At 43.3% G+C, this 19727-nt stretch overlaps 1 protein-coding gene across 3 annotated transcripts; it reads left to right on the top strand.

The window, feature by feature from the left end:
* Nucleotides 1-14386: 14386 nt before the first annotated feature.
* LOC147896044 (uncharacterized) lies at nt 14387-19407 on the top strand. Of its 3 annotated transcripts, XM_087382699.1 has the most exons (4): nt 14387-18212; nt 18521-18774; nt 18857-18957; nt 19046-19407. In XM_087382699.1, exons 1-2 carry the CDS (start codon nt 15315-15317, stop codon nt 18575-18577), a joined length of 2955 nt encoding a protein of 984 aa, XP_087238825.1. In that variant the 5' UTR covers nt 14387-15314; the 3' UTR covers nt 18578-18774; nt 18857-18957; nt 19046-19407. The 3 variants fall into 3 exon arrangements, with proteins under 3 accessions (XP_087238825.1, XP_087238824.1, XP_087238823.1); XM_087382698.1 differs by lacking the exon at nt 18857-18957; XM_087382697.1 differs by having other exon boundaries at nt 18521-18957.
* The last annotated feature ends 320 nt before the right edge of the window (nt 19408-19727 follow it).

Genomic DNA, 19727 nt, shown 5'->3' with positions numbered 1-19727 from the left:
CTTTGTTTACCAGGTACAACAATGCCTAATGATCTACATGAAATACAATCTTGTTTCCCAATAAGTAATGATGGAATTTCCCTAAGGAATAAACCATTTTGAGGCCTTCTGTCTTTGTGACTGAATAGTTCCTTTCCGCATTGGTGAGTGTCTGACTTGCATAGTACACTGACTGATACCATCCTTTGCATTGTTTTCGCATCAATATTGTGCCAATGGCAATGTCCAACGCATCCACAAATACATGGAATTCCAGACTCCAATCCGGTGGATGTAGTATCAGGGCAACTACCAGGATCTTTTTCAACAACCGGAGTGCTTTCTGGCCCCCAAAATAAATAGGCGTCGGTTCATGTACTCCTATAAATGGCTTCATGCGAAATCCGTTAATTGGTGTTGGGAACCTATTACCATGTAGATCCACGATCCAAAAAGTCCCCTATTTTAGGTCCTCCACAGTCTAGTATGGGCCTGAATACCTCAACTGAAGCTTACCTTGGAATCTTCCCAGTCTGGAATTATACACCAATACCAGATCTCCCACTCTAAACAACTTGAACTTAATGTTTTGGTTCACCCACGCTTTATGCCGTTTTTGGATGACTTGAATCGTACACTGACTCTGAATCTGGTCCTCATCCAATTGCAATAGTTGTTTTTGCCAAAACTGCATGGATTCTTCTAGGCTCATCTTTTCTACTGAAATTCTCAAACTTGATGCTATGAACTCCATTTGGGACAACTGCCTCCAATTTGTATACCAACCGGAATGGTGTCATGCCTGTAGTTACCTTAACGGCCAGGTCTCTGTTAAGACCGCATTTTGTTCATGTTCCATAACACATTGCCGTAATACTAGATTTGCTCCTTGGTGATATAACATACCAACGATTACTTCAAACGGTCAGCTCTTCAATGCCATCCTCTTCTTATGATCCATATGTCTTTCAGGAAACCCCATACATCAAAAATTGTATCATGTTATCGCACCAGTACATGCCTCGAATGGGTTCTACTGCAAATAAATCTGCATCCAGTAAATCATCACGAATGCCTTCCAAAGGTACTTCTCCCGACTACAACCTACTGAGGTAGTCTATCATCAAATGTTGGCTTCCAAGTGTATGCACCACCGTGCATTCAAATTCTTGCAGGAGCAAGATCCATCGTGCCAATCTTCTTGTTGGTTGTACTTTGTTTACCAAGTACAACAATGCCTAATGATCTACATGAAATACAATCTTGTTTCCCAATAAGTAATGATGGAATTTCCCCAGGGAATAAACCATTTTGAGGCCTTTTGTCTTTGTGACTGAATAGTTCCTTTCCGCACTGGTGAGTGTCTGACTTGCATAGTACACTGACTGATACCATCCTTTGCATTGTTTTCGCATCAATATTGTGCCAATGGCAATGTCCAACGCATCCACAAATACATGGAATTCCAGACTCCAATCCGGTGGATGTAGTATCAGGGCAACTACCAAGATCTTTTTCAACAACCGGAGTGCTTTCTGGCCCCCACTAGCACTTGTGGCACTGCTGGCTCTACTGGCACTCGTGGCACTTGGGCACTACTTGGGTGATTAGGTTTATACCAGCTGCAGAGCAACTAGTTTTTCTTGACTTACCGAGATTACTACTTTACTAGATTAAAAAATGCTGGTGAAAAGAACTGGCTTATCGGATCCTTCTGCCTGTCCAGATTGAATGAGTTTTCAATGTTCGATGTTGCGAAAGTGAACTTCCAAAATGGGTTCGCGTCGGTACTCATCTTTGGGTGCTATGTATGCTTGTTTTTGTGCTAAGCTTTCCTTTCATCTCTGTTCGGCTACGTCCAGCACTTCTCGGAAGGTGATGGTTCCGCTGCCTACTTGAGTCAACAGTAGATTCGGATATGGTAGACTCATCATATTCTTTGATTGATTCCTCTGCTATGGGTTCTAATCCCTGTGCCACTACTGGCATATGATTTTCTTCGTCTTCAAATTCTGTGGCCAGATTCTTTTGTTATCCCTCTGACTTGAAGTGGGTCGTATCAAAGCGATGGTTGGTTTGCCACAGAGCCAATGATACAGTTCCAATCACTGAAACCAGATTGCGCTGCAACTGTTCATCCGGTAAAGCCATACTAGTGTCATCTTGAGATGTTGTTTGGACACTTCCGTCCACCGCGGAGGATTCTGCTACAGTTGATTTTGTCTCATCGGTATGCGGATCAGGATCCGGTTCCTACAAACTTTGCTAGCACGATCGCATACGCAAAGCGATGGGTCTCGACTGATCCGTCGAATCTGACATGCGAATCGTCACCTGTTGCTTTCCATTCCACCCGTATTCTCTGATTTCCTTCATGGATGCTTCTTCTTTCTATCGTATCAAATCTCCATCAATCCCGTAATGGAAATGATTCCGGTGTAGCACTGTGCATATCATCCTTGATCTTCCACCCAAAACATTTCTTGCTTCGGCTACCATGGTCTCGGAGTTGGCAAGGTACACAAACAATAGGAACATAAGTGTTTTGCGGTTCATCTAGAACCCACAAAAGTATTCTAGACTACCATAAACTCAAAGCACAATGCACAACTTGTGTATGAAATGCAAAATGTCATTACGGATAGCGCAGACAATAGATAGTTGAAATAAGAAAGACAATAGATAGTTGAAATAAGAAATTCACAACTTTCTTGAACAAATCACTAGACACATTTTTTTGTCCCCAAGAGAAAATCAATAGACACATAAGGAGTAATATCCATTTCAAAATGTAGTATGCTTACAGCAACTCTCTCCACACTCATAATCCTCGGAACAACACACAGGGTTCTCATACGTATCCCATCGTTGGAGTGACGAGGTACACTCGACAGGTGGTGACCCTTCATATCTATAAGCATTAAAATATACTTAAATGGATCTAACATACTATCCAAATAATATCTGCCTATCAGCTAGGTGGCAAGAGTGTGGAAGATGTGACTCATCTTCTGGGTTAGGTTCATGATAGCAATAAGAAAGGTGATAATATGATATTATATTATATATATATATATATTACATCTCTCTCTCTCTCTCTCTCTCTCTCTCTCTCTCTCTCTCTCTCTCTCTCTCTCTCTCTCTCTCTCTTTGTGTCAGCTCAGCCGCCTCACTCTCTCCCTGTGTTAGTCTGGCGCAGTCAGTCCGCTGCGTGGGTCTAGTGCAGTCAGTCTGCCACCGTGACACATGGTGGACGATGGGAGCTTGAAAGGAGCCAGTGTGGGGTCGTGGGAAGCATGGCATCATTGAGAACATGGAAGCAACCAACGTGTCGTGCCAGTGTGCAGCCCTTGAGCTGTGTCTCTTGTCAGTGTGCACAGTATCTGCCTCCGTCACCATGTGTCATAACAGAGCTCTGTTAGAATTATTATTATAATTCAGCAATGACCAATGTAATGTAATAAGTAGGTTGTGGGCACTTTTCCCTCATTTAGAGGTTTTTTACCCTAACCACAGTTAGTTCACTAACTACGGCTAGTGAAGGATAAGGTTTTGTCACTTAGACAAAACCCATCCCACTTCTTGTATTAGTCACTTCTTCTATTGCAAGCACTACGTTCAGCTCTTTTGCTTTCACACTCTCTTTTCTAACATTTGGTATCAGAGCATCTGCTTCTCTCCCCAGACTTCTACCATTGTCCGTGTGTGAGAGTGCTCTTAGATCCGAAGCTCCTGCTTTCTGGACTAGCTCCCACATCTTCTACTTCAACTCCCAAGCTCACGTAGCTCAACCTGCACACCAGCCTCTAAGTGTCGTTACACTCTACCGTACAACCTGCGCTCTTGGACCCTACAGCCTTTTGCTACATCGTCCGTACAATCTGCATCAGCTTCAGCGCCGTACAAGTCTACGTCGTATAAATCTGCAGGTGCCTGGCAGCCTTTCGTACTATTTTGTACCTGTCCCATCCGTACCTCCGTACAGTAGCAACAGCTCGTACTACCTGCTTCTGCTGTTTGTATAGGTATCTGCTCCGTATAGATATTTGCACCGTACGTATCTATTCGTACGTATCTATTGTACAATCGTACGGACTATCAGTCGTCTGTACAGTTGTGCATTAGTAGTCCTCAGTCGTCCGTACAGGTTGCCATTTTATCCGTACAAGATGCGCTAGGCGTCCGTATAGTCGACTGCACCATCTGTACTGTTGCTGCAAATTTGTACGCAGTACGGATTTGCGTACATTTTATAGGCCCTTGTACCTTTCATTGACATACGCACTTATGTGCAGGTTTTATTCTAGCAGGTACTCTAGTAGTTGGTTTTTTGGCAGGCATTGTTTGTAGATAGCCATTGTTTGGCTTAGATCTTGCAGAGAATTTGCGGCATTCTATATTTGTGGGTAGACATTGCATTTGGGTTGCATGTTGTCCAAAATTTGGGGCTTTTGGAATTAACACTGCAATTTTGCAGTGAAATTTAGGGCTTTTGTAGGTTGAGTGCAATTTGTGCAACATTTGGGGCTTTCATACCATTTGCCCTCTTTTGTATGCATTTTCCCACAAGAAATTGGGGCTTTTGCATTTGGGTTGCAATTTTGCAGGTAAAAGGGCATTTTGGAAGTTTGCAAACAGTTTTGGACTCAGTACGAGTCAAATTGCAGACTTTTGCCACTTTTCGCAGATTCTATTTGCAGATTTTTGGGCCATTGAGCAGAGCAATGTGGTGCATTTTGAGCCTTTGATAGGCTGTGATAGTATTTGTCATTGTGGGCATATTATTCTTTGCAGACTTTACTTGTGCATTTTATATCCCAGGAAGGGATTTCATCTGGTCTGTCCGCTGTATTATTTTCTGAGATTATCTGGTGAAAATGGCTCAGAACAACTCAAATGAGGTGTTCGAGGTTCTCACACAAGAGGATAAGTTGGATGGCACCAACTACTCCTTGTGGAGTTTCATGGTTCGCAATATCTTGGTTGGTAGAAACCTTTAAGATTATGTCAATGGAGATGAAGAAAGACCAGATACAATGCCTATACCTGTCACTCCTACAGCTGGAGGCAGGGGTAGAGGTACAAATATAGCACAGGTGATTGGAGCAGCCGCTCCAGGAGCTCCCACAACAGAGCAGAAAAGATCGGACTCTAGAGATGCAAGACATCTATGGTAGCTTGGGTAATACTGGAGAGTATGTTTGCAGTAAGAAAAGATGCCAGAGTTTCCTTTCTGAAGCGAGAACTTTCCCATACACATATGGAGGAGGGAGATTCCATGAATTCTCACCTCACGAAGCTTTAGGATCTCACGGAAGAATTCTAAACATTGATGAAGTCATTCCGGATTCATAGATGATCTCCACCACTTGAACTCTCTTCTTGAGTCCTATCTCGGTTTCCTCACCTCGCTGAATTTGTCATTGAGGGGGGGTGGCAATCCTCTCTCCTTTCACGAGTTGGTAGGACTTCTATTGCAGAGGAACAAACACGCAGAAATATGGTGTTGAGAGTTGTGGTGCCATGAGCACATAGATTAAAGGGCAAAGGTATGTGATAAGGAATGTATTAAAGTAGCCACCCTAAGATGTGGACTACATGATGTGGAGATGTGGATTGAGGATATCCACAAGGAGAGATGTGGATGAGAGGATCACACAAGTGTTGACTATTCAAAGGGCACTCTCTATATAAGAGGCCTACCATGTATTGTTGAACACACATTGCAAGAGATATAGATTTGCTATCTCCCTCTCATGTCTTATTTAGTGTGCTTCGAGCCTCCTTAGTTCTTCCGCTGATCTTGTATACTAGGCTAGTATGATCTGCACTTTGTCATGGTATCAGAGCAGGTTTAGCTAAGTCTAGATTAGTTTGAGGTTCTTTAAAGTCTTGAGAGATTTCCCTTGAGAGATTTGTCTTCTCCTTAGAAAGAGGTTTAGGTCCATTTTGTTTGAGTGTGTATTCGGTGAGAGTATTCTACTCGGAGAAGAGACATTCTACTCCTAAGCTCACAAGCACTTGCCATCTATTCAAGCAAAATAATATACGAGGCAAAGAAAGCTAAAGCAACAAATGTCCTTCGTTCTCCCTTTCCACCAAGAAGATCTGCCCACCTTGCTTCCGCAGTAGCTTTCTGCTCCATACTCGTGCTCTTCTAGCTAGAACGGATGCTTTGTGCATACATGCAGTACAACCCTTTGCAGCAGTGATGACCTTTGAAGAGCAGCCTTGATGGCCAATAGCCCACGAAAGCTCCTACTATAGTAGCTTCTAAACCGATAGCTCTCTACCTGTAGCGCCTAGCCTCAACCAACTTCGACAAGCCTATATGAATTGTAGCAACCACAGAGGTACATGACCTCCAACGAAGCTAAGCGCAACAGCAGCAGCCAAGCCAAGCAATCTACTCTAGCACTAGATCGTGGTTCTGCACCTACGCCACCCACAACTAGTAACTTTGTAAACTCCAAGATGGTCGACTCTCCATAACTCAACGTGGCCTCTCAGCAAGTGAGCTGCCACAGTGCCATAGCTCCAGCCGACGCAGCCGCACAAACGCCAACCTTCTCAATATAGCCCACAGAGCTAGCGACATAGCAACAACAGGCGCTTCCTTCATGAACGACCACCAGCAGTGCCAAAGTGGCTCTCAAGACGGCTGGTTGCATGCAATACCCATAACTTCCTAGCTCCATCGCCTCCTATGCTCAGCCGCGACACAGAAGTCCTCGATTGCCCATTTTGTGGGAAGACTTGATGCAAACATTCCGAGGTCAAGCTAGAGCAATAGCGTGCTGTTCCGATTAAACCTCGCCTGTGGTTTAAGGGACTCCATTCAAGGGCGGGGACCTACTGGGAGGAGAAGGGACCAGGGCCAGAGTAGGAGGAGAGAAGCCAGGCCATGGTTGCCAGCAATGCGACCTTCCACCGATCAGATCCGCGTCATCTCTTCAGGCGTCGTCGTCGTCTCGTCAAAGCTTTCAAAGCTTGCTTGCTTTCTTTCTTTCCTAAGGTTAGACCTTAGAAAATTGCCATGTGGCAGATAATAACTAACCAGGGTTAGTTAGAAGCACCCTTGGTTGTGTTTGTAGTCGCTAGGGTTAGTTCAACCTTGGTCAAATAACTCACACTGAACCATGGTTAGGTTTTAGTTCAGTATTTGTTAACTGCCACATAAACATGCACAGTCAGTAGTGCCAACTAAGCACAGTCCCCTTGCCAAGCACAGTCCTGCAAGCTCCATATGAACAGCCTCTGCCACATCATCAAGGCCCCCTCTTTTTCACAAAACCTTCGACAAGCTGTAACTTCCAATCCAGGAAGAATTTGTATGCGCTCCAAAAAGGAAAAGTGATCATCTTTTCGAGCTCTACACGCATGTCACATAAGAATCATTGTTAGCAATTAGACACTACCAATATTGAAAGAAATCAATTGGTAAGACCTTTGCAACAAATGATAATTCAAAGCATGAATGCACACATCGTTGTCATAAGCATGCCAAAAACACAAGTGTATGAGATGACCATAGCCCGAAACATGGCATCCTCACATAAACCATTAAGGCACATGGAAGAACAAAGCATCATGCATCAAGTTATATCAAGCGAAGAAGACAATGACATCGTCATCAAGCCATGAGCCAAAAGGTGACATCAATGGAATGTATTGAGAAACAAAAACCTTGCCAACCTTGCCTATATTCTTGTAATCAAACCTGACCACATGAGAGTAGCTATGAAAGCACCCAGGGGAGGTATTGACATGTAAAAGCCACACTTGACCACCTTAAGTAGCAATGCAAGCACTAAGGGGAGGTGATGGAATGTAACTCACATCTGACCACCTTGCAGTAGCCAAAGGATCATGGCACCAAGGGGAGGTGTTGAGAGTTGTGGTGCCATGAGCACATAGATTAAAGGGCAAAGGTATGTGATAAGGAATGTATTAAAGTAGACACCCTAAGATGTGGAATACATGATGTGGAGATGTGGATTGAGGATATCCACAAGGAGAGATGTGGATGAGAGGATCACACAAGTGTTGACTATTCAAAGGGCACTCTCTATATAAGAGGCCTACCATGTATTGTTGAACACACATTGCAAGAGATATAGATCTGCTATCTCCCTCTCATGTCTTATTTAGTTTGCTTCGAGCCTCCTTAGTTCTTCCACTGATCTTGTGTACTAGGCTAGTACGATCTGCACTTTGTCATATGGCAACCCGAGTTGGCGAGCATGCTATGCTCTCCAAGTTCAAGCCCAAGGGTAAAGGGTAGCATAAGCCACATGCCAATTAGCCCACACATCAGCATAAAGCTGATTCTGGACAGCCTTCTTATAAGGCACAGGGTGATACAAACAAGCAGAAAAAGAAGGGCATCTGTCATTATTGCAAGAAGCCAGGTCATTATATTGGAGAATGCAAGAAGCGCATAGCCAAAGAAAAGAAAAGGGATTCCGGTATGGCTGTATCAGATGCATCAGGTCCACATTGCCATGATGGAGGAGATGTTGCAGCCAACTTGGTTGAAGAGCACTATGCCTTTTTGACTTGCACTTCATATTTTTTAGTGGGTAGTTTAGATACTATAGCCATTAATGATGATGACCCATATGCTTTTTTGACTTGCAGTTACGATCCTTCAAAGGATGAATGCATGAATGCTCTTTTAGTGTTGATGAGACAATACATACTTGGTATTTTGATAGTGGTGCTTCAAAGCACATCACTTCCAAGAAAAATATGTTTGTAACTCTACATTCTTCACCCACCAAGAAGAAGGTCACTTGTGCAAATAATTCTTCTTATTCACTATGTGGAGTGGGAGATATTATTCTCACATCCACTGATGGCACATATTTCAGAATTTTAGATGTACTCTATGTGCCAAGTATAAAGAAGAATTTGCTTTTAGTGTCCTCACTCAATAGAGGAGGATTTTAGGTTGTTTTTGATGATGACAAGTGTGCAGTCAGAGACAAAGAACATGAATATGCTTTGAGGCTGTCTGGCACTTTGTATTGGGGCCTTTTTCAGCTTGATCTATATGAAAAAAGATCCCATCTTGCATTATCACTTAGCACTCCCACTGCTGCGATGCAGAATGCAGAGTTATGGCATGCCAGGTATGGGCAAATGAGCTATGGCAGCTTAATGACACTTCAAAGGCATGATATGGTTGATGCATTACCTCCTTTAGAATCGCCTCCTCCTCATGCATGTGAAGGTTGCATTCTTGGCAAAATGCATAGGCTTCCCTTCAAGAACGATGGTGCAGTGAAAACTACAAGAAAATTGCAGCTTATTCACAATGATGTTTGTAGTCCCATGAGGACACCTACTTTTGGGGATTATCTCTATTTTGTTACATTCATAGATGAATTTACCAACTACACTTGGGTCTATGGTCTCAAGGAAAAATCATAAGTGTTTATGCATTTCAAACACTTTGTGGCTATGGTTGAAAATGAGACAGGACTCAAGGTGCAGACACTTCGCACAGATCGAGGGGGGGAGTATATGTCTCATGAATTTGAGACATTTTTGAAAGAAAAAGGCATTATGCATCAGCTTACAGTGAGGCTTACACCTCAACAGAATGGCAAAGCTGAACGGAAGAATCACACCGCCATGGAAATGGATAGATGCATGCTCACAAGTAAGAAGTTGCCTCACAGGTTTTGGCTGGAAGGCCTTATGTGTGCAAACTATATTTTAAATCGGGCTCCTACAAAGGCTTTGAAGACAATCACTCCCTATGAGGCATGGCATGGAAGAAAGCCTTCAGTGGACCACTTCAGAGTTTTTGGTTGTGTTGCATATGCCCACGTGCCTGTGGAGTTCAGACACAAGTTGTCAGATAAGGCACTAAAATGTATTTTTGTGGGATATAGTTCACAAAGCAAAGGCTATCGTCTCTACAATCCTGCTACACACAAGATTTTTGTCAGTAGAGATGTCATATTCTTTGAAAATTATGCACATACAAATGCTAAATTTCAGATTCTGGCCTCTTCAGATGATGTGTTTGAGGGGATGCTTCCTATAGCATTTTGTTCCCCCGCTGAAAATCAAAATTTATAGCAACCTCTGCCAGCTCCACAAGTACAGATTTAGCCCCCAACTGAATTGTTACAACCTCAGGGTGTGGATGAAGTTGTCAGGCAAGAAATTCAAGAGATACATGCAGCCAAAATAGTCTCGCATTGGTTGCTTCAGACTCTCAAGAGAGTAGGCTTGAAGCTCCATTGCCTGCAGAACTCGCAGTGCAATAAGGCAGATGGAGGGAGCTCATTCAATTGAATCAGCTTATGCAGGTACTCTTCTTGATGAGGAGGAGCCTGAGACATTTAAAGAAGCAAAAGATAATGTGCATTAGATGAATGCCATGCACGATGAGTTACACTCCATTCATAAAAATCAGACTTGGGATGTTGTGGATTTGCCACCAGGTAAGAATACCATAGGTACACAGTGGGTTTTCAAAGTCAAAAGAAAGCTAGATGGGTCCATTGATCGATACAAGGCAAGGCTGGTTGCAAAAGGATATGCTCAAACAAAAGGCATAGATTATGAGGAGACTTTTGCTCCTACATCCAGGATGACCACCATCAGGTCAGTTATAGCAATAGCTGCAAATTTTGAATGGAATCTTCATTAGTTGGACATTAAAATAGCTTTCCTTAATGGAGACTTGTTGGAAGAGGTTTATGTCAAACAACCTCTGGGCTTTCAAATTTCAGGAAATGCACTTCAGGTATGCAAGCTGAATAAAGCTTTGTATGCGCTGGAACAAGCCCCACGTGCATGGTATGCCAAAATTGATGCCTTTTTGACCAGCAAGGGGCTGCACAATAGTCCAACTGAGAGCACCCTCTACATCAAGAAGGATGGGGGGGATATTCTAGTCATCATTCTTTATGTAGATGACATGCTGCTCACCGGATCAAATGAGGAAGTAATTGCAGATTTCAAGGCCCAATTGAAAGCTACTTTTGATATGTCAGACTTGGGCTTGTTACATTTCTTTTTGGGGATCCAGTTTATTCAAGAGAAACGTGGCATTGTTATGTCTTAGTCCAAGTATGTTCAAAAGCTCTTGGACAGATTCAACATGCATGATTGCAAGCCTATGTCCACTCCCATGGAGCCAGGGTTGAAGCTTACAATGCATGATGCAGGTGAATCAATTGATGTCACACTCTATAGTTAGGCTGTTGGATGCCTCATTTATCTCTGCAATACACAACCTGATATTCAGTTTCAGTTTCTCAGGTGAGCAGGTATATGCACAGCCCAAAGATTATGCATTGGCAGGCTGTAAAACGCATCTTTCGTTACTTGCAAGGTATAAAGTCTTTTGGCTTGATGTTTCCCAGGGGGGGTGACTTGCAGATGCATGCTTACAGTGACTCAGATTGGGCTGGAGACTATGATACTAGGCAGTCCACCAGTGGGAATTGTTTCTTTCTAGGACATGCTTGCATTTCTTGGTTGAGCAAGAAATAGTCTACAGTGGCTACCTCCTCATGTGAAGCTGAGTACAGGGTAGCTTTCATAGCGATAGTTGAATGTGTTTGGTTGCATCGTTTATTTGCTGATCTTCATCTTTCATTGGAGGGTCCTTCTTCGATTCTCACTAATAGTCAGAGTGCTATAATAGTGGCAAAGAATCCTATGTTTCATGCTTGCACGAAGCACATTGAGGTTCACTATCACTATGTCAGAGAGAAGTTGCATGCAGGAGAAATCAGTATGATCTATGTGTCAACACATGACAATGTTGTAGACATCTTCACCAAAGCACTTCCACGTGAAAAGTTTGAGGCATTTCGCAGTGCCCTGAACTTATCTCCTTTTGGTGATTGATCATTTCCTTATAAATGACATTGGCACTGCAGGGGAGTGTTAGAATTATTATTATAATTCAGCAGTGACCAATGTAATGTAATAAGTAGGTTAGGGGCATTTTCCCTCATTTAGAGGTTTTTCCCCCTAACCACAGTTAGTTCACTAACTACGGCTAGTGAAGGATAAGGTTTTGTCACTTAGACAAAACCCATCCCACTTCTTGTATTAGTCACTTCTATTGCAAGCACTACGTTCAGCTCTTTTGCTCTCACACTCTCTTTTCTAACAAGCTTGCCACTCCCAAGCCTCACGCAAACCTTTCCCAAACCTATCGCGAGCCTCCCTCCTCCTCTCTCTAAATCTCCAAAAGGCTCCACGTGGATCCTTTCCTTTAAGAATAGAAAGAAGCTTCAAACTAAGCCACAGAGAGAGAGAGAGAGAGAGAGAGAGAGAGAGAGAGAGGTTTTATCTTACCTTCAATTATATATTAGGGGTAATGGAGGGGTTCACTCAATAAAAGAATGCCACACAAGTGATGGTTATGCATGGAAATTGCCATAATATTTGGGAGGTATTGTTAGGAGTCAGTTGACTTATAGTTGAGTAGTATGTGTGGTGATAAGAAACTTGGGGTTGCATAGTGAGATGATCCTATCAACGTCATGGACTAGTGGAGAGCAAAATATGAGCCATGAAAATGATGCAAGGGTTTACTATTCAACGTTCGACTCACTCACATGGTTGACTAAGTTCACAAAAGGGTGCAAATTGGACATGGGAAAAGTCATGATACTAGAGGAAACTAGTCAAACTAAGCCATGTGCACAAAGCAAAACATAATAATATTTACTTAGTATAAAAGACTTAGTTTGCACACAATGGCTCTAGCCTCTAAATTTTATAAGCATGGGGCATGAAGGAGAAAGGGTTACATGTGCTAATATAACTTCCAAAATAAAGAAAATGAAAAGCCAACTTTAATATATTCATGTATCCTATTCGCATCTGCAACCTAATCCTCCTCCGATCCCTCATCCTGCTTTTTCGCCTCTGCTCTCTCCTCCTGCTTCCTCCTGCTCTCTACCTCCTCCCTCAGCCCCCCTTCCCTCACTCTTCTCCCTCATCCCCCGCTCCCTCCTCCCGCTTCCTCCCCCTCTCTACCTTGTCCCTCATTCCCCTTTCCTCATTCTTCTCCCTCAGCCCCTTCCCCTTCTCCTCCCTCCCTCCTGCCCCCTTCTCCTCCCTCCCTCCCTCCTCACCCTCTCACTTCTCCCACTCCTCTCCCTTCCCCCTACCTTTCACTCAACCCTCTCTCCCCCTCCCTCCCCTTCTCTTCCTCCTTGTCTTTGAGAGGCCTTCACAACCCCCCTGCTTGCAATCTACCGCCCCTCCTCCTCCCTTTATATAGTTTGTAAGAGGCGGTTCATCGAAACATCTCAAAGCCTATGGAAACTGCCTGCTGCCCTGCACCTTTGGTTTTTATACCCTGCACCTTAATTTCTCAGTCCCTGTTGGCACCTTAATATTGCTTAGGTTAATCGGATCCTGTCGCCCCCCCCATCTCAACAAATTATTTAATAGCGAGTTTCTTCTCATTGGAGGGCCCTATTAGCCCTCATAAAACAAGTAAATTTTCTCAAGACATATATAAAAATTGCATTCCCCCACCCCCACCTCCTCCCAAAAAGAAAGAAAGAAAAGGAAGTGGAAAGAGGTTCATGTAGCATTACACATGTGCTATTGAAAAGGTGTTGCACTTGGAAGAACCTAGCTATGGAGGAAGCTCTTGTAGTATTGACCCTAGTTTTTTCCAACCATGGGTTTGAGTGACCTTTTCCTTTCTTTCTTTTATAACCTTCTCCCACTCCCACCCCACCCTATCTACCACACTCTCACTCACCTTCCCCTTCATGGTCCTACGTTGCCTTGGACTAGCGGGCAATTAGCCAGGTGCATGACTCGGGTTGAACACATGCACACCCCCAACACACATACATCCCCACTTTGATTACTAGGCTAGGACACCAGGCCAAAAGACATTTTTCTCAACAAATCTCAAACATGGGGCTTTAAAATCTCGAAGGTTTTTCTTCAGAATTCGCATATTTTCAGGCTGAAATGAGATGGAATTCCTTGGAATCTTACAGATTCGAGAAAAGTATGTTCGGAAGGTGAAAATGGAAATGGTTGGAGGTTGATTGTATACAGTTGATAGGTATTCTCTGAACACTGACCATAATGGTATACAGTGTAGAGGGTTTTCTATGAACACCGGGGCCATTGTTTAAAGGTGACAAGTTTTCTGTGAACACCGAGGCACGCCTTGACAAGTTATATGTGAACACGGAGGTGCGGCGCGCGGTGGAACTTCATGGTTTGGAGAGAGGCACACTCAAAAGTTTGGGAGAGGCAATTGAAATGGCCACCTTGAATCAGAGGCGAAAAGACATCATTAAGAGTTGGAAAGGATAAATAGGAAACTTTTCCCAAAAAAAGAAAAAAGAAGAAGAAAAAGAAATTATACACGTGCACGTGGTTCTTCGTCTCTCTCGCGTGTGGATTTTCGGCCATCGCCATAGCTCTGCTTTCACGAGCTTTCTGCAGTTCAATTCCTTGTCTCTTTGGCTTTCATCTTCTTCCTTTCACCACAGTTTGTGTCATTCGCTTCTCCTTTGAGATCATTCTAGTGAAAATTTGCTTCATATTGCATTCGCGAATGGGGAAATTTTGATGCTGCTTGAAACGGAACATCTTGATCGCCTGAACTGCTCTTCTTCTGCAATCCTCTCGTTGCTTCTTTTTGGCCTCCTTCCTGCGGCTTCCCCCTCAGATTGTCAGAGGTCGTTTGTCTCTGCTGCAATTCAACGTCGGAACTTGGATTTGCCAATTCAGCGTCTCTACAATCCAGCGATCTTCGCCGTCAGAACGGAACTGTACCCTTGTACGGAAAGATTCGGACGCGCAACCATCTAGCATTGGGGCATTTTTTGGAGCTTCAAGTTCAAAATCGGAGTGGAGCTGTTGTTTCACCTTTGAAAGGGCGCGCTCTGGCGTTGCATGGCTTCTTCACACCGCGAGAAGGGGATAGCAGAGAAACTTGCGTGGTCGGGACTCTGAAACGTTTACTGAAGGTGTCTTTCTGTTTCTGTTGATGAAGTGTCCGCGGGCAAAGAACGCCGATGGCTGCATGGGGGACGGATGAGATATTTGCGGCGCAGCTTTCTAGGAAGCACATGAGCGGACTAGTATTTTTCGCAGCTGCAAAATTGCTATGTGGGTTCCCCAGGAGATCGTCAACCGAGGCGCAAGAATTCCATGCAAGCAGCCGCGGCTTGATGTAAAGTGCTGCGATCTGCGAACTGGGCAAGAACTGTCATAGCGAAGAAGAAAGCAAGGCTCGCAACTTGCAAGCGAAAGACGCTGGGTGCTTGAGGGAAGAAAGAAGAGGAAAAAACATCGATGGCGCCAAGATCGAGATGGAAGCAAGATCTTCAAACTGCTGTTTGCTTGCTGTGATCGGATTCCAGGCGCTGGCTATGGCGTGTAGAGCGGCTTCAGAAGATGACCCGTGGAAAGTCTCTGCCTTAATATCAGCTTTTTCAGAATTAATGCTCCTCATCCTTTATCTACTTCAAACCATCGTTGCATGCCTTTCGTTCCAATTGATCAAGTTTTTTGGTTTGCCAAGTCCTTCCTGGGACGCACTGCATCGCCATTCCGTGACCAGAGGTCGGCAGACAGAGCCTTCGCCTCATAAGTCCCGGGAATGGTTCGGACATTGTCGTCACTTCTTGACATCTGGAGCTCCAGCATTGATGAGAGGGTTTGACGTTGCTCAAAAGCGCACTCTTTCGTCTGAGGCAGGGGCTCTATTGACGCGGAGATGCGATGATCAAAGCTGCTCCAATAGCTCTGGTAGCGGCAATACACGTTCAAACCCTTTGAATACTCAAGATTTCTGTGCTCTGAAAAGCTCTTTGCTTGTTTGCCCCAAATGCAATGCGGCTTGGAGTGTCAGGCCAGTCGCGTCCTTCAAAGGTACGGCGGACATATCCCAAGGTCGACCCCATTCCGAAGAAGAAGAAGGGCTATATGTGCAGGGTAGAAGAGGGCTAACCAATTCGGCGTGTATGACTAAGGAGACAGGGGGGGATGCTGGTAGTGGAGGCCTATCCACGAAAACAGACAACGAGAAGAAGGGGGATAGAACGAACAATGATGCATTCAAAAAAGTCCAACTCAGTCAGTTCTGCGAACAAGCACAGGCTGGAGCTTGGACAAATCCAAACTCCTATGATCAAGTGCAATTAACTGCTCAAAATGCCCAAGAGTTGCAGATTCAGGAGGTGGTTGAAGAAGCTTTGAAGAAGGATCTCAAAGAAAGTAAGACAGATTCTTTCGTAGAGGATGAAAAAAAACCTTCATTTCAGGAGCAGATTGGACTTGATGATTCAAGGACAGAGAATAAGAACCAACTTTATGGAAGCCATGTACCAATAGCCACTCTGGAACCTTCTCATTTCCCGGAGGAGACAGAGTATGGCAGCATTGCTGGACTGACTGGACCTGCCCAAGGTTCTACTGAAGAAAGGAAACAGAGAGCTGCATTCATTGAGATGGACGCAGGCCTCACCACAGAAGGAAATTATGAGCCCCATGATGTGATTTTGGGCTTGAAAGAGGCACTCCAAATGGAGCACGAAAGTCTTTGTGCTGTGTACACAGAGTTGGAGGAAGAAAGGAATGCTGCAGAAACTGCAGCCAATGAAGCAATTGCCATGATATCACGTTTGCAAGAAGAGAAAGCTGCACTTCAAATGGAGGCTGCACACTACCGGAGAATGGCTGAGGAAAAGGCCATCCATGATGAGCAGGCTTTGCAACTTTTGAAAGAAATGCTGCTTAAGAGAGAGAAAGAGAGTTTTTTCTTGGAGAAGGAATTGCACCGTTTCAAAACAAGGTTAATAGAAGCAAGCAGGTTAGGCAAGACAAGTAAAAGCAATGAAACTAATCCATTGTCTTTATGGGATAGTGGACCAGTACTTTTTTTGAAAGGAAATGAAGAACTTTTGCTTGTAGAAAAGCAGCAGGAAGATATAGGTGCAGAGTCAAACCCTCAAGTGTATAATGGTGTTAATTCAAGTGAGAGTTCTACAACAAAGTCATCATCAGCACCATTGACTTCAAAAGAAGAGCAAACTGGGAAAGGACAAAATTGTTTGCACAGTACAACATGGGCTACAGAAGAGCAGCCTTGCAAACGACTTAAGGGTTTTCTATTGCAACAGGAGGAGCTGAAAGTTGGCATTGTTTCAGACACACGTCATCTATTGAACAGTACATCCGGAGCTGCAATTGAATCTGCACAAGATTGCCAGGATACTTTTTTACCAGGTGAGCAATCAGAGCAACCTGAACAAACTGGTGGAGCTTCTCCCTCTGCTAATGATGAAGATGACACAAGATCTATATTGAATTCTCTATGGGCTCTCGAAATACAGCTTCAAGCCTTGGGAGGAGCTGAAGGATTGGAGCCTTGGGATCCCCCGTCTCAGAATTTCTTAGCATCAGATTCCATGAAGTCTGATGCAAGCAAAACTCACGGAGGGTTAGGTCCAATGATGGACAACCTTCATGATTCTATGGGTATGGTGGATTCTGATGGTACCAGTGGTTTTCGTATTGATGAGAGTAGGAATATACACATCGACATTGCCCATTCACACAAGGAGGAAGCTCAAGTTTCTACTGTGCATGACATCTATGATGAGAGTAGGAATATACACATTGACATTGCCCATTCCCACAAGGAAGAACCTCAAGTTTCTACTGTGCATGACATCTATGAAGTTGATGGGCAAGAGAAGTTGATAGACTACAATGCACAATCCGAAGGAGATGTTATGCCTCAAGCAAACAAAAATCATCTTGATGAAACGTATTGGTCACCATCTGCTTCATGGGATACTTCATCACAAGCTGACTCTGGCAGTACTATCCAAAAACTTACACAGGTGTTAAGAAGCTCTGCGCAATGCATCACTTTGAACCGGATTGCCATGAAGGGTCTAGGTACACAAGATGGTGCCGATGTCCAATCTTTCCAAGGTTCATTGCATGAACCAGAGTTGGGTTCTAAACATGGTAAATGTGGAAATGAGATGCAAGAGTTCGATTTGAGGTTGCCGGTTCTTGAAACCAACAGTGTGCTTTGGACGCAGCTTTCTAGATATCTGGATGAAAAGGATATTGGTGTTAATCTGCTTAAAGAGATACTATACCAGTTGGACGAGCTCCCCAAGGCACATAATTACACTGCTGACTCAGTCGAGCTACCACCCCAGGTGAAACCTCGTATTTGCTCTACTTCAAAGGTACATCAAGTGGCACTTTATTTTTTAGTTATAATTTTTTGTTGATATAGGATAAAAGTAGAAAATAAGAGTATTTGGGGAATTTTAGCAAGACGTATTGAGTGCTGACTGGAGCAAAATTACATCTGGTATTATTAATAGTTGCAATTTGTAATGAGCTAGTTTGTGTCCTTTTGAGTATGTGCTTATAATGTGTGAAGTTTTTTCAACTTTCTTATGATTGATCTTCTTGGTTGCTCATGTTCAGAAGAGTGTCATCTAGAAAGTCTCTTTTGTATTAATCTGCTCATATTAACTCTATACTGCAGCCCAACAATCTTATCATGAGAAAGCGGCCTTACTGTGAGGGCCCAGGACAAACCTGAAAGCTGAGGATGCAAAAGGGAAAATTCACTGCTTTGGTATTTTTGGAAATGAAGTCTTATGGAGACATGGCCTACTGCTACTGAGACTAGATTGTAAGAGATCGAAGTGAGACATCCATCATCATTTTTATCTCAGGGCTATTGAGGAGCCCCAGCAACTGCTTTTGTTGTCCGTAGCCTGTGGATGACATGGCAAGGTAACAAAAAGCTGCAATAAGATTTCAACTGGGTATTAACATTTTACCCACATAGGGCTTACCAAAGAGAAATGCATTACAGAGAGAGCTCCATCAATTGTACTGCAACTGTGTATATCGGCTTTCTAGTTACCAGCTGATGTTGCATATACTTTTAACACTCTGCTTAGGTGGCTTTTATGAGTAAGTCATTTGTTTGTAAATGGTATTTGTTTGTTCAAATGAAGAGTGTCATCCTGTGCTGATTTTCAAACTGTTTTGTTGATTATAGATCTTTGGAGAACAGGGACAGTTTTGGAGTCTTCAAGCTATTTGTACATAATGAGGAAATACATCTCTCAAGCTAGCCTGCAGTAACTTGTCTTGATATTCTTTGTTCTGCAGATATGTAATATTCTTCTCATTGCTTCGTCTGATAGGGAACATGTATATTTTGAAGTCGCTAAAATTTGAATGTGAAAATTTTAACACGACCTGGAGATTGATCTGAGAACATGAATCAATTAACTCTGTAGAATGGGAAAGGAACAAGTACAAATTGTGCTAGTCGTGATAAAGGGTTAAATCATCACCTACAGTTACTGTTGTGATACCAGCATTGATAGACACATGGACACACAATTGCCCATGCTTTTCCAAAAGAGTAGCAATGATGAAAAAATGATGCTTATATACTCACATTTTAGAAATTCCCGTTATGAATGAGTAAATCATCCCTTTTCTAGAACTATCTTTAGGAGATCCATGCTCTAGGTCTTTGAAAACAAGTTGTGCTCATTAGTGGAAGACCACATAATAAAAGTCCTATTATCCCGCATTGACCTTGTTCCATGTGAGACAAATAAACAAATTATTAAAATACTACAAGAGTTAAAGAGCATAGTGATGCATGTGGGGAACACTACCAAAATGGAAGTTGGTGACACCTAAAATTCCACATTTCGACATACCAT

Source organism: Dipteris shenzhenensis, chromosome 12, assembly GCF_047967505.1.
Source record: "Dipteris shenzhenensis isolate YYH24624 ecotype China chromosome 12, Dip_SZ_1.0, whole genome shotgun sequence".
Taxonomy (NCBI): Eukaryota; Viridiplantae; Streptophyta; class Polypodiopsida; order Gleicheniales; family Dipteridaceae; genus Dipteris; species Dipteris shenzhenensis.
The sequence above is the reverse complement of the archived record's forward strand: the minus strand, read 5'-3'. Positions and strand labels throughout refer to the sequence as shown.

What these genes read in the sequence shown, in the direction of transcription:
- LOC147896044 (XM_087382698.1), top strand. Translation starts at nt 15,315, where the DNA reads ATGGAAGCAAGATCTTCAAACTGCTGTTTGCTTGCTGTGATCGGATTC. An exon ending in GTATTTGCTCTACTTCAAAG is followed by an intron (nt 18,213 to 18,520) that starts GTACATCAAGTG and finishes TCTATACTGCAG; the next exon opens with CCCAACAATCTTATCATGAG.